At 41.5% G+C, this 22,194-nt stretch overlaps 1 protein-coding gene across 3 annotated transcripts in view; it reads right to left on the bottom strand.

The window, feature by feature from the left end:
• Positions 1–22,194, bottom strand: part of LOC148012141 (protein LIKE COV 1-like) — a 50,634-nt gene that overhangs the window by 16,409 nt on the left and 12,031 nt on the right. For all 3 annotated transcript variants that reach the window (XR_015689102.1, XM_087669503.1, XM_087669502.1), the window contains exons 2-5: positions 20,235–20,287; positions 19,918–20,027; positions 19,665–19,832; positions 7,277–7,374 (exon numbers count right to left, since the gene is read on the bottom strand). Coding sequence is in view for 2 of the 3 variants with exons in the window: in XM_087669503.1 (XP_087525629.1) it covers positions 7,277–7,374; positions 19,665–19,832; positions 19,918–20,027; positions 20,235–20,287 (429 nt within the window). In the remaining variant the exon portion in view is untranslated. The remainder of the gene's footprint in view (positions 1–7,276; positions 7,375–19,664; positions 19,833–19,917; positions 20,028–20,234; positions 20,288–22,194) is intronic.

Genomic DNA, 22,194 nt, shown 5'->3' with positions numbered 1-22,194 from the left:
GCCAAGAGCTGGAGATGAGGTGGGATGGATCAAATCTGAGCAGGAAGGACGGCAGCCCAGTCAGCACAAATTGCGTCTGCTATCTTGGGCTCCTGCCTTGAGTTTACTACTGCTGGTTGTGTTGATGCCATTGAGGCACAAGGGAAGCTCAATGAAGCTATGGAACATGCCTAGATAAGCTCGAAAGCAAGTGAACCATAATACATACCACTTCAAGCTGAGCAATGACTGCTATGAAGACTATGAATTGTAGGTATTCTCCACGCTCTTGAGGAAGATGGCTCTGATACCAATTGAAGGGAGTGAGCCGCCCTGAAGTGGACACTTGGAGCGGAAGCAAGAGCTATGGTGAAAGGAGAAAGAGCAAGAGAGAGAGACACAAGATGTGAGAACTCCAATAGTGACAATGTGTGACCGGCCTTCTCTTTATTCAAATGTCATTGACATAATAAAGAATGAAGTGACAGTGGTGGGCACCCTGTCAAAAGATGACGTACCAGCGAGAGAATAGGATTTGCGGAGAGGAACATAGAGTGAACTCGGGAAACATGGAGAAGAGAAGGGAAGAGAGAAGAAACTGTGATGAATGGAATGATGAAGACTTGAAGCATGGAGTGAATGTGATACAGGGGAAGAAGGGTGCCGTAGCACAAGGAAGATGATGAAGATAGCCACGAATCACGAACCGCAATGTCCTCCTGAAGGGGTGTGAGGGTAGTGGAGAGGCTAGAGAGAAGAGGTGACGAACTGAATGAATCAGCCATAAGGAATGAGTGAGAGAGTGGCCTATAAATAGGCACAGTCAGTCTAAGATGGCGCTCCTTTTTGGGGCTGCAAACCCTAAACGCAAAACGTAGAAACACAAAAACGCAAACTGTGGGTGAAGGGTTTCTCAACACCCACCACCTACACGGTACAGATGTGTGGGTAACTAATACATGGTGCAGGTACTGTCAGTGTAACTAATATATGGGCGGTTAGGCATAGGCGCCTTTACCCCCAATATATAGGGGTGCATATTGACTAGAAGTGGCCCCTCCTTAAGTCCCCTACTCTTAGCAAGGAGCTACTTGGCTCCTACCACATCAATGTTGGACTCTAATGGATCCATCATCATCCATTGTAGGAATATATCGGCTAAGGTTATGTTGTGACAATAATTTGCCCAAGTAGTGTGGCATTTCGAGTTATCTACCATCATCTGCAATTCTATAGGTAGTTTTTTTATGTTAGCAACTAACTTCTCCTTCCATACTCCTATGCCAATCACAATATCTAAAAAGGATGTTGTAGACAAGATCACAAAGCTCAAAAATGAAGCGAAAGAATGGAAGAACGAGAAAGAAGCCATGTTAATGGAAATCCAACGACTAAAAGAGGAGATTGTGGCACTAAAAAGCACTAGAAAGAGGAAGGGGAGATCCGAGAGAATGCAATCATTGCCATAAAGGAGGAAATATCTAAGGTGGTGGATGTTAAGATTGAGGCCACACAACAAGGGTGGGTAGAGGTAGTGAAGAAGAACATAAAAAAGGAGGTGGAAAAAGACAATCAAAAGGAGGAGGTGCACATCATCAACACAATGCTTAAAGAAGAGAGAAGGAGACAAGCAAGGTGATTGAATGTAAGGGTAAACAACATACCTAACAAGGAGGGCTTATTGCCCAAGAAGGATGGTAAGCATCTATGCATACACTTCGGATACAAAGTGGAAGATGCACTTCCTTTACCGAAGGAACTACAAAAGCACACACTCATCTTGAGGTTGTGAGATATGTGAAGAAAATACCCTAACACACAAACACAAATAACATCGTACAACAAAGCACAGACTTATAGAAAAACACCATTAGGGTTAGAGTAAATCAGAGACAATGAACACAGAGAATGAATGAAATGATATGACTATTAAATATACAATGCTCATGCAGCAAATACACTATGCACTGAATGAATACTGTATCTCGAACTCTTGTATCTTAAGAATTAGGATAGGGGTAATGAGTTGGAGAGTGTCGTACTCCGAACGAATTCTGAATCACAGCAAGGCAACCTCCGGATGTTGAACACCAACAAACACAGCCAAGGAAGGTTGGATTTGATGCAAAGGGCAGTCTAGAGAGAGAGACTAAAAACGCAAGTGAGGAGAGAGAAAGACTAAAAACACAAGTGAGGAGAGAGAAAACAGCAAATGCAAGCTGCATGAGAGAGAAAATAGTTGCGATAGGCTAAGGAGAGGATGGCAACAGCTGGAGGAGAGAGAAAATCTGCAAGGCGGCAGCAGCTGGGGCTTGCAAACGCAGCAATATGTTGACGTGGCAGGTTGTACGACAGCTAGATGATAGACAGTAGTAATCTCCTCGCTAAAAACAGCAGCAAACTAATGACAGAAGGTTGGAAACATGCGCCAGATGAGTGAAGACTGCAATGGACAGCTTGGACTGTGATGTCCTCTGCGAACGGGGTGTGGGCACCAAGTTGAAAACACCTGAAACCTGCAAAAACGAGATTAGGGCTGAATGGAGGGCAGCATACCCATTTATAGAAAGTTTGGGACCTCCCAAGTGGATTTGTGCTTATGGGATACAGCCACTCTCTAGGAACGCATTTCTTTTAAATAAACAAGGTTTCTTCCTTAATTAAGCCTGTTTTGGGGCTGTTTAAGTGAAGCTAATGCATTTTTAGCTCAACAAGATGAGATGGAGAGGATGGCTTTTCATGAGGAAGAAGGCAGTACTACACAGACTCCAGGGGATCCCATATACTTGGATGATGATCTTACCAAGATGCAGGAGGAGCATAGATATGTGAGTATCCCCAAAATAATATGGAAAGGAGGCACAATATTGGAATATATACCATTTATTCGTGAGCAGATATATAGCCACAACATGGCACAGACTATGGGAGCCACATTGCCCCACATCCATTGGTGACCGGGAGATATGGCACTCATATGCAAAGGGACTATATGATGTACCACACAAGCCATTGATTCCTCACCTGGCAGAGCTTTGTCCTGCCACATCCACCTTCTTCACACATGATAGTGAGGAGAGTGATAGAGTACTTACAACATGGACAATCCATAGATCACATAGGTACATAGGGTGAGCACTTGGAAATTTTGACTCCTCTCCTTGCTTTTAGGTTCAACAAGGCTCTAGTGGAAGGCTTCCTAGATGAGTGGACCATGCATGCCATCTTGCCTATCTACAAGTTTGCTAGTCCCCTAGATCCTGATAACTACAAGACCATCATTGTGGGCCACACATTGGCTAAGATATATGGAGCAATGATGGGGACAGAGCTCAGTGCATATGCAGAGAGAGGGAGTTTGAGGGTGGTAGTAGATTAGGTTGGATTCTGACGGAGTTTCTCTACACTTGACTACATCTTCACCCTAAGAGGCATGAGTGAATAGGCGAAAGTAAGGAAGAAGAGACTCTATTGTTGCTTTGTGGATTTCCGCAAAGCAAAATGAGATGTCCAGGAGGACTCTCAGGCATGGTCTCTAGCACCATTGGAGTAAAGCAATGATGTCCCCTCTCCCTACACTCTTTGGACTCTATATCGACAAGATAAAAGACCACATCACATGAGGAGGAGATGGGGTGGAGATAGTAGGTATATTGGTCTTATGCTTTATGTTGATGATATTGTTTTGGTCTTTGAGTCACAGGAAGGGTCTACATTGACAACTCCATGTGGTTCATGACTTTTGCACACAACATGGATTGATATTAATCTTGGGGAAACCAAGATCTTGATCTTCCACACATCAGCCCCAGTGATGAGGAGATCATTCTTTGCCCTAGGAGTAGGACAGGTGGAGGTTGTGGACTCGTATATCTACTTTAGGGGTCACATTCACCACATTTGCAGGGAGATTCACCATGGGACAAGCAACTCAACTTATACAAGGATATGCAATATTGGCCATGATGGAGAGATAGTGCCACCAAGCACACTTCCACATGCCTTGCATATGGAGGTGGCTATTTCACAAATTGGTCACACTAGCCATGATGTATGGTGCAGCTATTTGGACCCCTACCCTAGCTACATATCTATCGACACAGATTGAGAGACCACAGACCATCATGCTCTCATGGATGATCCGCAACAAATTATTAGTACCGCATGAGATCATTAGAGCTGAGTTTGTTATACCCCCTATGATGATGGAGGCCCTTTTTTAGACCATCAACTTCATACACACAGTATGTGACATGCACCCAGCAGACTACCTATGAGAGCCTTCAAGGCCTCTAGGTAGCTAGCTTAGGCAAGACATGAGACTTCATGGTATGCACAGGTCAAGTAGTGGCTCATAGGATACGGGATCGACATGGACTACCTCTCCACCTTTTAGTATGACCCAGACCCCCCCCTTCATACACGCCTCCCACACTAAGAGGAGCTTAGTTATGCCATAGGACCTTTACTAGCTGCACATATAGCATACATGGACTTCATCTTGGGAGCCCCTTCCCCCTGAAGATGTCATACTATAGGGATCACTTTATGAGGACTATAGTAGATGGTTTCATTGAGAGACCTAGGTACCTGGATGTATACATGCCTCATGAGATGCGGGTATCAGCAAATGTAGAACCTATAGCATAGTCGGAGATAGACAGCCCAGGCTAGTTGGAGGAGATATCTCCCTTAGACTAGTCAAGGACTCCCTGGACCAGTGCCACTTGGGCCACTTTCTAGTCGAGATTTGGAGGCTCCACACACCATTACTACAGGCAAGCACTAAATAGAGAGCGGGGTGCTAGTCACAGCTTACTAATTTCTTCTAGACAATGACCACACACACAACACCTACACAGAGAGGGTTGACAATCCAGAGAGTTGAGGAGATCAGAGCAGCATGCCAACTGTGGATACAGGGGTGCAAGACGCAAATGCTATTTGACAGAGTTGAAGAACCAGCCCAGATGCTACCCCTGTACTATTTCATCAAGGATGCATGATATACTCTACCCATTGATCCTAAAATGGGTGGAACTAGAATTTTGTCTATTATTCAACCACACAACTAGATATGCACTATTGATCCTCGTGTTATATCCCTATATGGGCATTATTTTGTCTTGTACATCACCTTATCCCCTGTTCATAGTATATCATTGATTGTCCCTTAGCACATCACACTTTGATATTTAGTGATGATCAGCATTGTACATGGTTTTGTCTCATAGGCCAAGTTCAGCCTTAGAAGATGTCAACATATCTTTATTTCTTGACGTCAATATATCTTTGTTTCTTTCTTTCTCATATTTGAACCACCAAGATGCCAAGACTACCTGGCAGCAGAATGCCCAACTTATGTTGATCAGTGGACTGCAGGCAAGACATTGCAAAATGGTGGGAGATACAACTTCGCAAAATCTGGAAATATGAATTTTCTTCAAAACAGAAGGCTATCTCTTGGACATGCTTGATTAGAGCATTTCCAAGGAACAAAGCTGGTTGAGTGTTGACCTCATTGTCTCGATGCTCTCAGCCTACAAAGATAGCATGACACCTACTTTGGTGCTGGTCAGAGTTGGACTTACATTGGGTGCTTTGGACAATATGGAAAGCAAGGAATCATATATTTCTTATAGCCTAGCATTTTTCTGTCTATAATTTTGTTTGTATATCATTGCAGCCATCCCTATAGGATAGCTACTATGTCGCTGATACGCAAAGTTCTCACATGGTTGTATGTTACCATTGTCCACAAAATGTGTGTGCACGGGTGTGCGCCCACAAAATTTAGACTGCAATCAAAAGATCCAATACTGTCCATGGTGCACCTACACAACACAAGTGAGATGTCCTCACCACCCTCTCGCCAATTGTACATGATCCGATATTGGATTATAAGGGAAAATTTGAGTCAAATCACGTGCTTAGATCCTTTTATCTGTGCCTTTGAAGTTGAAACACAGGTGTTGTTAGGCACATCGTTTGATTACATTGTTCCTTTCCTTGCTACTTTGATTTTTTGCTTTTTGTATTTCAGGATAAGACGTTCCATTAAGTTTTACAGGGGCTTACTTGAATATGATGTGGAAAAGCGAAGAAAAACACTTTGTTTTCATTGAGAAAGGGAAGAAAGAACATTAAGACATACTGAAGAATTCATGGGACAAGACAAGCAAATATAAAAATGATGTTTGTTAGAAGTTCATTGCAGCAATTCCTACATGATAGCTGATATGTTGGTGATATGCATTACCATTTTTTTTTACACCGCTTTGAATTACCCTTGCTTTGAGGAATATCCCCTTGTACATTGAGGAATTAAAGAGAAATTGTTTCACAAAAAAGTGCATGTGTGCACATGCCCCCAAGTTTTAGAATGCTCCATTACCATTATGTTCCACCTACCCAACAAAAGTGAGACGCCCTCACCCCCCTCTTGCCCATTCTACATGATCCGATGGATTATAAACGGCATCTTAGAGTCAAGTCACAGGTTGGATCCTTCTATGTGTGCCTCTGTAGTTAAACATGGGTATTTTTAGGCATGTTCTGGAAATAGTTTTGAGGAAAGTAAAATCAATTCAGCATGGCCCTGATTCATGAGATGACCTAGAGTTGTGTGATTGGCTACCATAAAGGTTGAAAATCTAAAGAGAAAGCCTATGACCACTCTACCATTGAGGTTGAAACCTTGAGAGTTGATCCTAGAGAATAGATTTAGATTGAGAGATTGGCATACAGGTCATTTGAGTTTTAAAAGAGTTCAAATCAATATTCTCAATTGAGACCATTGAATGCATTGTATCTTGCTACTTCATTATTTTGCTTAACCTATAAGACATTCCATTGAATTTTTATATTTGCTTGTCTTATACCATGGAGTCTCCAGTACGTGTTTTCTTTCTTTTCTGAATCAAAACAAAGTGTATTTCTTCCCTTTCCCATATCATATCGAAGCATATCCTTCTAAAATTTTCACCTTGTGAATCTGTTAGAGTTGAACCTGCATGTGCTACTTGACAAGACACTCGAAATGCTTCTAACAAGTATAGACCACCGAATCAAAAGAGCAAAAAGTAAAATGACAGTTAGAATAGCCTTTTCGAATCCGTCCACAAACACAAAAAGACAAAAAGGAGAGAAATCAATGTAGCAGCCAGATAGCTTGATTCACCATCCTTTCTGCAAACCAACTTTACATTGAAAATTGGCATTCGTTTTTATTTGTTCAAGAGTATATACATCTGTGCATTTGAAATGTCATTTACACAAAGAAAGTAATCAACTTTACCTGCAAAACAAGGGATGATGTTATGAACCCAAATGCATACTCCCCCACACGTGGGTGTCTAATTATTGCTACTTCTTTAAAAGCTTGTGAATTTTGATCTGCATTATACAATGAAAACAAAAAAAGTGGAGAACTTATAATCCCAAGTACTTCACACATCAACACTTCAAGCATACATGTTAAGAATTAAAAGTGATGTTTTCAAACCTCCTTGTTCATGAGAAGGATCATAAAGTTATTAAACGAGCTTTGCAAAAAACAAAATTATCTGAATTTTGTTCTTACAGCATACATCCCATCATAAATATTACAAACATTGCTTGGAATAAAAGACCAAACAAGAATAAAGGAAAGCAAAATGGACTTTGCCTCATTATTCCCTGGTGTGATCCGTTGAGCTCGTAAAATAGCCAGTGCTATTATATTAGTAATATAAAATCAAATCAAAGGCAAAAAGAAATCATCAAAACCTCCTGCAAAATAGCTGAAATACCCAGCTGACTTTCACGCCTTAGCAGAATGGCTGCCCTAAGGGCTGTAGAAGTGGAAGGCTTGAAGCGCAAGGACACCCACCCACCCACCCTTACTATTAGAACTTGAAGGCAAATAGTATTGCATCTAGCATAGATTGTAACGTACATTCCATAATCCATAATCCATAATGTCATAAGTTTGTGCCATTGACTTTTCACTACATGCGAAACTACTTTACTAGTAATTAAGTTGAACAGTGACACAATGCTAATCGATAGGGTATCTATATATGCAAGTACCAATATGCTTAGAAGTATCTACAAAGTCTATGATGTGCCGTGAATATGGTGGATCCCAAGTTGACCACTCTTGTGATGAAGGATAAGAGTTAGTATGCATAGATGCAAGGAGATTTTCGTCCTTGGATGGGCACCTCTAAAAAAAACGTTTTCCCCTCATCTAAAGCACTTTGTTCACAAAAACACAATGCCAAAGCACGATTTATGCAAGGGGTGATGCAAAGTGTCATGCTCAAATAGAATGCAATGGAATAGTGCCACTTGGACAATGCTCTCATAGAGGAATTGTTCACTTGCCATAGTACCCTTCTACAATCATGATCATCAAGATGCAAACGGATGATGATAACAAATACAAATGCAGTTGATAGGATAGGGATCAAAATCTTGTAAGTTCCAAGAGAAGAAGCTGCCCCCTCTTTGTTGAGAAACCACTTCTTCAATTCACACACTTCCTTTTAGGGTTTCTCATTGACAGCCCCAAAAAGGGCTGGTGTCCACATTTTGGCCACTTTTTCAATGGGTGCCCACATAGTGGTGCACCACCCTAGATAGCTTATGCCTATAAATAGGTAGTCACTTCATTCATTCACCATCCCCACCACTCTTCACTCATTCTTCACCCCTCTTTCTCCGTCATTAAACACCCTTCACTTCTCTCACCAACCCCTTCCATTGCCCTCACACCTCTTCAGGACATTGTGGTTCATGGTTCATGGCTGCCTTCACCCTTCCTCTCCTGCTTCAAGCGCCCTGTTCCAACATCAAGCTTTGCGTTTGGAGCATCCTCCACCTGGTGTCACCATCATCTGCTTGGTGTCAGTAGCCTTTTCCATCAGGCTCCACCTTCACCTGCGTTTTTCAAAATGGAGATCTTCTCCTTGCATATCATCATCATCTCCACCTTGGCATCAGTATCCTAGCCTCTAGCAATAGTCTACATCGGCGAGCATTAGTGATTTCATCACTCATCTATCACAGGGGCTGTTGGGACCTATGTTTTTGCATCCTAGCTTCTCCTCCATCACCTAGTGTCACTCGTCTATCACAGGGGCTGCTCAAACTTGCTTTTTTGCAGCCTAGCTCCTCCTCCATCACCTGGCATCACTCATTTGTTACAAAGGCTGCTGGGACTTACATTTTTGCGGCCTCGCCTAGGACTTACGCTTTTGCAGCCTGGCCTGGGACTTATGTTTTTGCAGCTTGGCTCATTCTCCATCATTTGGCATCATCATTATCTACCTAGCATTAGCATTCGGACTGCTCTCTCTGCATTTGACAGCTCTGATACTCTAGGATTTGTGTTTTGCTACCTAGATCACTCCTCGGCATCAAAGAACTGTAGTTTCGATACCTAGTGATTATCTTCTACATCTCTGACAGCATCAGAGGACTGTGGTTTGCTCCCTCGATAACTATTCTTCACCTTTGAGTGATTCCTTCAATAGCCCACTGCCCGAAGAAGTTTCACTCCCTTCGTTGTGCAGATTCCCACAAGTGCTGCTACCTGATTCATACAGGACACTGCAATTATCTTTTGAGCTTCAGCTCCGTTGTATCAGCTTTTCTTCTCATAGTATGATTCAATGCATCATTGCCATGTTCTTCTTGTGTTTCTGAGTTTCTCTTTCCTCTCAATGTTTGCCGTACAGACTCTATGTTACTCCCCGCAAACCCTATTGTCTCTTTGCACTGTTGCTTATTTTGACATGGTATTAGAGCATACCTGTTATTTTTGACACACTCACCATTGGAGGGTGTAAGGGAAAGTTGTGGGTACCCCCTATTCCCATCATGGTGATGTTGAAGGGAAGGGAGCACCCACTCAGATCTATGGATGAAGGTACTTAAGGATTGGTCAATTGACTTGTTTGGTCACGATGCCTACAAAATTATTTGATGATGATACGAACTCTAGGCCTATAGTGCTTAGCTCTACCTACTCTCTGGTAAAATGGTAGTCCATGCCAATATACTTCGTCTTCGAATTGATGATGGGATTACCAGCTAATGCAATAGCACTCCGGTTGTCATAGTACATCATAGCCAGTGTAGTGAATGAACATTAAGACTACTAGTAAACTCCCTAGATAGATGGCCTTAGTGGTGCCATTGTAGAGATCTCAATACTCAACCTCAGCAATGGAGGCAATAACCATCTCTTGTTCACTGTTTGACTAAACAATTTGAGCCATGTCAAAAGAAAAAATAAAGCCACCATGGGAATGCCAACTATCAAGGTCTCCTACCCAATCAAACTCAATATACACCTATAAAATCAAACCTTTACCCAAATGTAAGTCAAAAAAATAAGTATACTTAACATATATTATTACATGCAAACATGCAATCCAATATGAGAGTTTGGGTGCATTCAAATACTAACTGAGCAATGAAACTGAATAAACTAAATCATATAGCTTCTTCCTTTTCTCCATGGTATTCTTCTTCTTTAATAGCAGCTAGATAGGCCTTTTGAGACCTCTTCTTGGCATGACATAATCATACTTCTGTGGTATATTAGTTGTAGCTCCAAGTAGAGTTCTAAGGTTGGAGTGACAAGAAAATACCTTCTGGAGTTCAGATATCAATTGAAAGGATGAGCTACTGGTAATGAGAGCTTGGGTGGTACATATCTATGCAAAATCATCCTCTCGTTGGACATATACTTCTTGCCTGTCCTCTACAATTTCAGCAGAGCAGAGCATTGATGACTGTCAAATCTACCATGTCAGCTTCTAAAAAATAAGAGCTTTCCCATCACAAAATGACAAGTATGCTCATCAAAAGATTGTGCATGAGAATCCTTAGAAAGTTTCATGGTGGAATTAAGAGGTGTGGCTATGTATAAAAATTCCATTTCCTCTACTGAGATATAAAAATTTCATTTCCATGACGGACTACCTCTATGCCCAAGAAATATGATAGTTGACCAAGGTCAATCATTTCAAATGTGAAGCAAAGTTTGGCCTTTATATCTACTATAGTGGAAAAATTTGAGCTAGTGATAATCAATAGATCATCAATATATAATAGAATATAGTTGCCCCTCTCTAAAGTGATTTTTATGTATAAATTCCGATCGTAAGGGGTAAAATGGTCGCCATGTAATTTAAGAAAGTCATTCACTATAGATCCAAAAATGTGGTGCTTGATTCAGCCCATAAAAAGATTTTGGCAAACCAAAGAACTTATCTTTATAGTTGAAAAGAGGTAATGCTAGAGGCTGATCCACATAGACTTCCTTCTCCAAATAATCATTCAAGAAGGCACTTTGACATCCATTTGAAGGATAGGCCAATTGTAATGGGCAGCTAAGACAACTGACAAACCGAATAATGTCAACCGTGCTATAGATGCAAAGGTCTCCTCATAATCAATATCATACTTTTGTCGAAACCTTTGTACCACAAGGTGAGCCTTCTATTTATCCAAAGTTTCATCAGCTTTCAATTTAGTGTGAAAGATCCACTTTGTCTCAATGACCTTGTGGCTCCAACGATCCACCAAGAACCAAGTTTTGTCTCAATCAATGCTCTCAAGCTCCTTTTCCATGGCCTCTCACCATTGAGGATACTTTGGAGCATCTTGCCAATTGTTCGGCTTTGATTGCACTACGTAATTTGTCGTAGAGACAAACACAAATGAAGCAATGGGCATGAGCCTAGCAAACCTTCTAGTTTCCTGCAAGATAGAATGGGTGGAAAGATCCCTGAATCCCACATGGTTTATTGGTACCAGCAAGGTAATAAGTCTAAAGGAGAAGGCCTAGGACTAAAGACTCTATGGGCAAGTTAGCAGCAAGAAGAAGATGAGACGCTATTGAGCTAAAATGCATTACATGTTGATTAGCCACTTATAAAATTATTAAAACTTTCATTAAAAGAAATGCGTTCCTAGAGTGTATGTGTCACATAAACCAAAACCTAATTTGGGACATAGCCATCTATAAATAGACAGGATGCCCACCACTCAGTGTCAATCTCAAATTTGCAGCTTGCAGGAGCCTTCTTGCTGCTGTCCACATCCTGAATGCGGAGGATATCCCACCCGCAGGAGCTACTCAGTACTGTCTACCATTTGGTGCCTGCAATCCATCTGCTGTTAGCGACTATTACCAGCCAACCTACACTACCAGACGTCTGCCCTAGGCTGCATTTTTGCTGATCTCCTTCACCCGCTGCCCACGTTTGACCTTCATCTGCTACCATCAGCTGTCAACATCAGCGGCTACTGCTATGTTTTCAATTAGGGCTATCCCTATTGCTTGCCATGCTACCAAGATTGCTGTGTTTTGGAGTTTTCATTGTCGCCTACATTCGTACAGCTGCCAAGTAATCAGCATATTTATGATTTGCTGATCTACACACTTTGCTCGCTGTCTGTCAAACTGGTCCAACCTTCATAGGCTGCATTTGGTGCTGGTAGACACATTCGGGGCTTCGAGGTTCAGTTTTCATCTTGCATAGTGTGTTTGTTGCATTGAGCATTATATCTATTCATTCATTATTCAGATTTCATTGTCTTCTATGTTTATTGTCTCTGTGTCAACCCTAACCCTAACTATGTTTCTTTATTAGTCTATGGGTTTGTCGTATAATTATGTTGGAGAGACATGTCCTTATTCTATATCACAAGCGAGGATCTGCAGTTGATCATGGCTTATAGCAAGAGGAGTATAGAGCTAAGAAGATTAGCCCTTCGGCAAAAGCTACTCAAAGAAGATATAATTGATTATTTCTCATCAAATATTGCACATAAATTTGATAATGTTGCAAGGCCCTTAAGACATCCATCAAGGATGGACCCCCCTCTTGGAGAAAGAGATCTAGAGTATGTCCCTTACTTTCAGACTATTCCTACTACTCCAATTCAAGGTACACAAGTTTCCAGTTTTGTTCCTTCTTCTTCTTTCACTTCTTTTGCAACATTTTGGTAAAGATTAGGATGATGCTAGAGTGCCATATATTCATCATGGTAAAGATCCCAATGAAGACCCATTTTTGTATATTAATACACAAAGGGGTGACTATAGGAAATAAATTGGTAACTCTTCTTCTCCCTTTCCTTCATTGAATTTTGCTTCTCAAAGTCAAAATGAGTAAGATATTTCATCTTCTATGCATTCTGCAACATCATCATCATTTCAATTTCAATCATTTAATCAAAACCAATTTAATGCATCTTCATCATCATTCACACCACAGTTTCAAAACCCACCCATTCCAACCACTTCTTCTACTTCATCACCTCTACCATTCACCTTTTCATTTCAGACACCACATGTCATTGCACACACCACTCTAGAGGGTTCTTCAAATATAGGCATAGCCTTTAGGACCTCTACACCTTTGGTTTCGGGTGGTGCTCATGCACCTTTGGGGAGGTTCAGCCTCCACCTTACACACCTTTGGGCATGGGATCCCTACTCCTACTTACCTAGGTGTCAACCACCTGATACCACAATTTGCCTCCATGGCAATTCCTAGTGAGTCACCTAGTTATGTTGTGCCTCAGCCGATAGTTGCACAAAGTTTGAGAGTCCCCGTGGCTGCTCCACAAGGTACCTATGGATCCCTCTCCAACTTTTTCTGTCTATCCATCCTATCCCCCTCCTTATTCTTACTACCCTCCATATACTCAGACACCTCAAAGTTCTTCATTCTCATTAGCCAAGCATGCATTAATTGATAAGACTCATTTTAACAAGTCTAATGATACTACTTGGTCAAACTTGATGAGGCATATCCTTGACTCTTAGAACTTGGGGGATCTTGTCCAAGGGGGCTGCAACCTCAACCATACTTGTGCCTTGTTTTCCCAAAGGTTGTCTGCTCATGGAAGGCCAGAAATACCTTCGCTATTGTTGAGCTAATGCAAGGTCTATTATCTAAATTTCACTCTCAACTACAATACTTTGACCTAGCATCGATGCAATGGGAACACTTGACTAGCCACTATGTAGCTGAGATAGGAGCCATGGTATAAGCTTGACCATGAGCTTAAACCTTCAAAATCACTAACCGGGATGACCTTAAGGCCAATTTGGTTTATGAGTATCGACTCGTCAAATTCTCCACTACATGGGCGAGGAAGTCCCCTAATGATCATGTTACATTGTTTCTAAACAAGCTACCTAGAAAACATTTCCATTTGTGTAGCAAGTGATCTCATAGTCCACTATGTCTATGTTCTATGAATTTGAGTGTCAGCTACTACATTGCACTCGATTGTTCAATCAATTTCATAGTGTTTCCTCCACAAAGGAGGCTTTTGTTGTCTCTTCTTGAAAGGGCAACAAGGACAAGGCAACCAAAAGTAGGTATGGTGATGAGGCAAGACCCACACTACCATTGGTCAACTATCACAACCAATATCATTCTCAAGTCTAGAGGGCATGTCTGACCAGTTTGTTGGTGACATGAGGCTCATCTTGTCTCTATGCAGACATCAGAGATTTCAAGCTTAGTCCACATTTCCAAGTTACCTCCTGACAATCCAATGGTAGAGGCCCACTCTACTTAACTGAGCACATCATCTTCTATTTGGATTGTGGATAGTGGAGCCACCCACTATATGATACCAATCTAGGACATTTTTGTCCCTCGAGACTTTGCAAGAGGAAATGTTTGGTGTGTGAACAACTCCTCACAAGACCCATGGTCTAGGTCGCACTAAGTTGGATGATATATACTATATTCCCTAGCTTGGGCTCAACTTGTTTGTTTAGTAGCTTTACCAATTGGGGTGATCCGTTTTCTTTACAACAACCATAGACTCTCAGACTTGTTTAGTGATTGCTTCTGGCAAGGCACAACCTAGAAATGTTTGGTGTGCGAACAACTCCTCAGTCAAGACCCATGGTCTAGGTCACACTAAGTTGGATGATATATACTATATTCCCCAACTTGGGCTCAGCTTGTTGTTCATTTAGTAGCTTTATCGATTGGGGTGATCCGTTTTCTTTACAACAACCATAGTTAAGGCCATCGACTCTCAGACTTGTTTAGTGATTGCTTGCAGCAAGGCACAGCCTAGTGGCCTCTACATAATGACCCAATTTCTTTCCCAGTTGACCACCAAGGACTCAAAGTTCCATCACTTCAAACTTTAGCCACCATATGGGAGTCTACAAACAAGGAGTACCTTTGGCATTATCACTTTGGACACCTTAGGTATGACTCACTTTATTACCTATCACATCATTAGATAGTTGAGAGCCTTCCACACCTAAAACTATCCAAGGATGTCTATCTAGCTTGTCAGCTTGAGAAATAGTACTGCACTTTGTTTCCTTAGCAAACAATACATAGAGTTGAGGCACCTCTTAGATTGATTCATGTTGATCTTGGTACAGGGGGTTGCACAATGTCCCTCTTACCAAATACATGATCTCTCCAAGTGAGAATAAGGTTAGTTTTATGATCAAAAAACAAGGGAAAGGGTGGTAATAACCTGATTTCATACTAATTATAGCAAGAATGAAATTCACATAAACTAAAATGTAGAATTAGCACTTAATCTTAGACAATGGACAGTCTATTGGCCTCAAAACAAGCGCCTCTTTTGGTATTTCTTTATATTGTACTATGATTTGGAAGGAATACATTGAGATTCATTGAATCTCCTTCACTCTCCAAATGTCTCTTGCTGCCACAAACGATTAGTAAGCCTTTAAACCAATTTGCCCCTTGGTTTGCTCGAGGAATTGGACTTCACCATGCTCTTTGGGTGACAAATTTAGCCCCATTTTCATTGTTAACTGGTTGGCCTCTTGAATCTCCTAAAATTCTTCAATTTCCGTTGCTGAAATTCAAATCCTAGGCCTATAAATCTAAGCATGCTTCCCGAGGTGGCAGCCAAACCTAATCCTTGCTATAAACTAGAGTTTACAACATAGATTCTTCAAAATCTCCACCTCCAATGGCTGGAACTGCTGGAATTTGCTGCGCAAGATAAGTAATGATTAGAGAATGAGAAAGAATGCTCAGGAAAGACAAAATTCAGATTTCCATTGTGAGAAAATGGGAGAACTCAATTGTTGCCTTGTCTAGATAGCCATGAAAGTTGTCTCCACTAATGGAACACACCATGCCTAGCTGTATGGCCCTCAAACTGTTGTCACCTACTTCCTTAGGACCTTGGCCTGCTGTTGTCTGTCCCTTGATGCTGCCCCTGATGGCTGCAAAATGTCTCCCATAACTCGCGCCTGTTGCTACAACCTCTCCTCTCTCTCCCATAGTCTTTGCTAAGATGAAATGACCATTCTCCAGTCGCCTACAACCTTCTCCCGATTCACATAGACAAGTTTTGCCAAGTGGCAGCCTTCTTAATCCATTTTCTAGTAATTTCTAGCATTAAAGTAACTTTCACAATATTAATTTTGAAAGTTAATTTAATAAATATTTATTGCTCAAAAAAATTATCGGACCAACTAGCAATTAAATTAGGTAGACCAATTCATTACCCAAGTATAGTTGAGCACTCATCAGCCCCTAAACTAGCATTAATTACCTAATTGTTGCCAAATCCCTAGTGTCACCATTGATAATTATGGCTAGTAAAGTGATCTATGGCTTTATCAAGTTCCCAAGACACTGTTAACTAGATTGTGATCAAGGATTTGATAACGTGAACATGTATCAATATTATTATTATGTTTTAATAATGTTCAAAACCCCATAATCATGTAATTTTCCAATCCCTGGTGTGCACATTGTATGTCCCATCTATGCACAAATAAGCATGCTTTATCCAATTGTGGCTATGTTGAGTATCCCCCTCATGCCCTCTGGATCTCTACCTATGGCCACTCAAACATAGGTGTTCAGAAACTACTACTTCCGTGTATCCACCTCAATTAGGGTTTCGCACTAATAGCCCCAAAAATGGCTAGTACCCTCATTCTAGGCACTTTATTAGTCGGTGCCCACTCAGTGATGCGCCACCCTAGACAGTTGAGGCCTATACATGGACCACCTCTTCATTCATTCGACACTCTCTTTATCACTCTGACACCCTTCCTTTCTCTCTCTAGTCTCTCCCCTAATGCTCACACCCCTTTTGGAAGACATTGCAGTTTGAGGCTCATGGTGGCTAGCTCACACCATCTTCACCCTCTTACTTTAGGCACTCTGTTTCTCATCATTAAGTCTTGTGTTTGGAGTTCTCCTAACCTAGCATTAGCATTTGCAGCATTGGCGTTAGCTTCTTTTCCTTTTAGGCATCACTCAGCATTTGTGTTTGGCAATCTAGAGATCTTCTCCCAGCTTGGCATGAGCATTCTCCATCTAGGCATCAATCTCCACACAACTAAAGTCATCCACACCTTCCCAGGCATTCGCATTTGCAACCTGGGGATACTCCACACATTTGGTGTCAACATCTTCTTCCAAGCGTCAGCATCTGGGCTACTCTCCCTGCATTTGATAGCTCACACACATCCAAGCATTCCCATTTTGTAGCCTAACTCATCTCCTGGTGTTTGAGGATTGTGCTTCACTCCATCGACAGTTGGTGATCATCTTATTCTTCCTTGACGGCATCAAAGGACTGCGCTTCGCCCTTGACAATTGTCCTTCACCTTTCATTGATTATTTCGATAGCCCACTACCCGAAGGACTGCTTTTCGCTCGCTCCATTGTGCAAATTTCCCACAAGTGCTGCTGCTTGATTTAGATAGGACAATGTAGTCATCTTCTAAGCCTTGGCTCTATTGTATCATCTTTTCTTCACATAGCATGATTTAGTGCTTCATCATCTTGTTCCTTTGTGTTTCTAAGTTTCTCTTCTTTCTTAGTGTTTGCTGTACACACTTTGTGTTTCTCCTCGTAAACCCTATTATCTCTTTGCTTCGTTGCATATTCTCGAGAACATGGTATCAGAGTGCAAGAGCTTAGAGAGATAAATATACTGTTCATTCGAGAAGACAAAGGCAGGTTGCACGTTTGGCATCATCTATTGATTTCCCCCTTCATTTCCACTGCATCATTAGGAGGCAGAGATACTCTTCTCTTCCTCTCCCTCCCACCCTCCCTTTTGCAGGTTGACACTCCGGTGCCATGACTTCTCCATACACACAGATGGACTGATCAGTGGGTGCTCCTCTTCCAACATCACCAAACCCCTTACCAATACTTGCTAACATGGACCTTTGCTTCCTACACCGCCAGAGTATATGCGTCTATCCTCGGGCACTAGTTGTGCCACCTCTCCCTTCTAGGCCATAGAGTTTTTTCAGCACCAGCTTTCAGATTTTTATCATGCTCAAGGCAATAAGACACATCCAATGTGCACTAAGTCCTTTTGAGCCAAAGACGGATCACTTGGAACCTTGACCTCCTTGAGACTACTGCAATGCACTATGGAGATTTCTTCTACTGCTCTTCTAGGATTGAGTGGTTTTCCCCATGATAACCCGTGGTTCTGCAGTCTGGTCTCTCGCGAGGTAGTGATTGTTGGATACTGTTTACTCGTTAGCTTGCTCCTTCGAGAGATTATGGCTGTTCAACACCTTCCATTACTTCGGCTCTGCACTCTACTACTCCACTGAGAGACAACGATTGTTGCCCACCCTTGGCTCATCTCATGCCTCACCTTTCCCCACCCTCGACTACTCAAGTTCAAGAGGCCACCTCTAGGAGTTCTTCTATATCTTTGGCACCCCAAATACCTTCTTCAACATGATTGGCAGCACTTTCTTCATCATTATATAATTTGTAGTTCGTGATTCATGAGTTTTTAGATTCCCTATCTCTAGCCAAGGGGGTTTTAGAGAGGGATATACTTTATTTGCCCTTCACAAGGGCTCCTCCTTATTCTTCAGCTTTAGAGGGGGCCCCTGCACCTCCACCCATAGAGGGGGTCCCTCCTCATATCCTGAAGTTCTTCACCCACCATTTACTCTTTGGGGATGGCTGTCTTTGAGCAGTCGTTTCTCCTCTTGATACCCAAGATCTTTAGGTACCACCTAGATACCCTTGGAGGTTCAATCGTAACTTGGGGATAAGGCCTTCAAATTCCTTCCAGCATGGAGTTACGGAGCTAGTAGCTTCTCTCCTGAGGTGGAGTTGGGTTCTATAGTTCATCCTCTCTATTGTTCCTTACTACAGGTTACCTTTCAGGTGGAAATCTTGGATCTCAAGGATCCTCTACATATTCTCTTTACCTCTGTTCACTCCTCTTTCTTCATCCCTTTTTGGACCTGAGAGGGGGTGTTGAGAAACCACTTCTTTTGTGTATCCACCTCAAGAACCTTCTGATTCAGCATTGATTTCAGGAGATATTTCTAGCTTCCAGTTTTGTGAGATTGATCTCCTTCTAGCATCCTTGAAGATTTGCCTAGCTGCAATCATTGTTCATGGCTCTCCACAAGGACCATTTGATTAAAAGCAAGGCTCACTAATCACCCCACAGATCAACTAGCCAAATGCTTCAACTATAATGCATTACTCCTTCCAATGCATAGTCATTCTATGAAGGAATCTTCTCGTGGGAAAAAAATTTCACATCATAAGCACTGACAGCTAACCAAAATCCTTAGAATATTCAATGCCCTAAAGCTCCACTGTGAAATCGCATTTCCTTTTACTGCAGTTGAAAAATGAGAAAATGACCTGGAGAAATTGCTGTGCTTATTTGTTTGGAAGCTGAGTATATATGTCTCACTAATGGCATCCGTTTAATGAACCACTCTCCTAACAAGAAGATAGATGCCCCCAGCCACGATGAGCCAAAAACTCCAACAAGAAAAATGAAGATTAGGGATGTGATGAAGCCTAATCCTGAAACACCACCAATGAAAAGACAAAGGCGTGAGTAGTACTAAAAATAATGCTAGAAGGTAAAACTTTCATCCCAGTCACCTACCAAATATATTGATCCCCAAGTGCACATATATAGGTGAAAAGAAACCATCAACAAACTGGATGAACCACCAAGTAATGTAGAAGGTGATTGCAATGGGAAGTAAGATGACACTGCATGCCAAAATTATTTTATAAGTAAATGAGCAGAAGGTGGTAAAGAAGCCTTTAAACCATCTGAATGGTTCCAGATAGATGATATTTTGAGATACTTTGAAGTTCAATCACAAAACTTTGCGAAATATCCCTGATTTAACTGAGACACATGATGACACACAGATGCATAAGGGTAAATGCATAAATCAAAACAATGATTTTTACCAGCCACTCATGAACTTTCTGGAAGCCCAGCTTTGAACCACAGAATGAGATGCCTGCAGAACACAACAGTCAAATATTTCAAAAAGATTGGGTGTATGCATCCACCAGAAAGGTTCACATGCTTCAAACACATGTCAAGTTTCAAAAAACATAGCATGTATTTGAGAATTTTTATTAGATCATGTTAGTGTCAAAAGTAAATCGTCGGTTACTCCACCCTTTCAAAAACAACCCTGCAAGGACTAACATGCTTTACACAAAGGATCCCCCCTGTGTCATGTCTCCGCAATGACATAACAATACATCAATCAGCAAGAAACTATTGGGAATGGAAAGTGGAAGTTGTGACATCATGATAAATACCTTGCTTCAGGTTTCATCTTCTCCAACAATAAAAATGCTCTCAAGACACAACTACATCCTGAAACGCTATGTCATGTTACCCACGTTGGAACAGTGCAACATTAAATTATATAAGTTAAGCAAGGCCCAAGATGTTTGAGATTATGGTGATGGTGCTGATAAGACTACAGGGGTAGCTTCACAATGATAGCGACACTAGCAGTCAACATGCATCACACCTCTGCCACATGGCAAGCAGTCAGCCATGCAGCTAATGTAATCAGCTGGAATGAACACTTGACCTGCAGTCAACATTGTGAGAAGCAGCTGGCTATGGAGGAGAGAGAAATGAGAGACAATAGACTATAGACAGTGTGAGCTCATGAGAGTGTATTAGCTCAAGAGTGAATGACAAAATGAAAGTACAAAGTACGACTAAGGTCTAAGGTTGACCTAACCAACCTCCCACACCCTAACTAGAGTTGGATCAACTCAAATCTAAGTGTCCACACCACACAAATCACATTGGGCACTATCTAGAATTGGCATATTTGACCACCCCCCTACAATGCCAATGTGACGAAGTGCAAGGATCGTCAATCACCAAAGGGTAATAATAGTTCAAGGACTTGCAGAAATCCTCAAACTTCTCACATGGTAAAGCCGTGGTGAAAATGTCTGCAACATTTTACTATATGGAAACATACATCAACCCGATCTCTCCTGCGTAAGATCTCTCTTTAACATAGTGATAGTGAATCTTGATGTGTTTCGTGCAAGCATGAAACACAAGATTTCATGCTATTGCAATAGCACTCTGATTATCTGAGAGAATGGGTGTAGGACCCTCCAATGAAACGTGTAGTCAGAGCACACATAATTTGCACATTCTAGCCCTTAGGCCCAAACTTACATGGCAACCCTTTGCTTTTCAGTATGCATCCGGTCATCTCCATGAGTTTGCAGTTATTTCTTTCAGCCACTCCATTTTGTTGAGGTTTTATTCTCACAATGGCCTGATATGTAATGCCATGCTCAAGCAAGAATGCCTCAAATGCACGAGACATATACTCTCCCCCGCCAATCCATCTGTACTGTTTGCACCTTTAAACTTGTTTTTGCTTCCAATTTTGCAACCAAGTGTTTGAAGTGCATAAATATATCCGACTTTGCCTTGAGACCATACACCCATGTATAATGAGATAGTCATCTATAAAAGTAACAAAATACAAATGACCATTGAGTGCTCTTGTCCACATAGGAACAAACACATCAAAGTGTATGAGCTGCATTTTTGGACAGCACGCACTTCATCACTCTTTTTAAAAGCAAAGCGATGCATTTTCCCAAGTATATACCCCTCACATGCATGGGGAGGTGGAGTGTCAATTGGAGGCGAAGCATCCACCATCTAACAACATTGAAGTCATCAAACTACCAAAGCTCATAGGACCGTAGCAAGCATGCCAAAGCTCTACATTTTGCATAACGAGAGTAAGTGTACTGACTATTAGAGCATGATGAGATCTTTGCTCATTAATATCCAAAAAAAAAGACCTTTGTATGAAGTACCAACAATTGAAGAGCATAGTTAAGCTCTCTATCTTTGACAATGCAT

Source organism: Lygodium microphyllum, chromosome 27, assembly GCF_053477565.2.
Source record: "Lygodium microphyllum isolate KBCC chromosome 27, Lygodium_microphyllum_v1.1.10, whole genome shotgun sequence".
Lineage (NCBI taxonomy): Eukaryota > Viridiplantae > Streptophyta > Polypodiopsida > Schizaeales > Lygodiaceae > Lygodium > Lygodium microphyllum.
The sequence above is the reverse complement of the archived record's forward strand: the minus strand, read 5'-3'. Positions and strand labels throughout refer to the sequence as shown.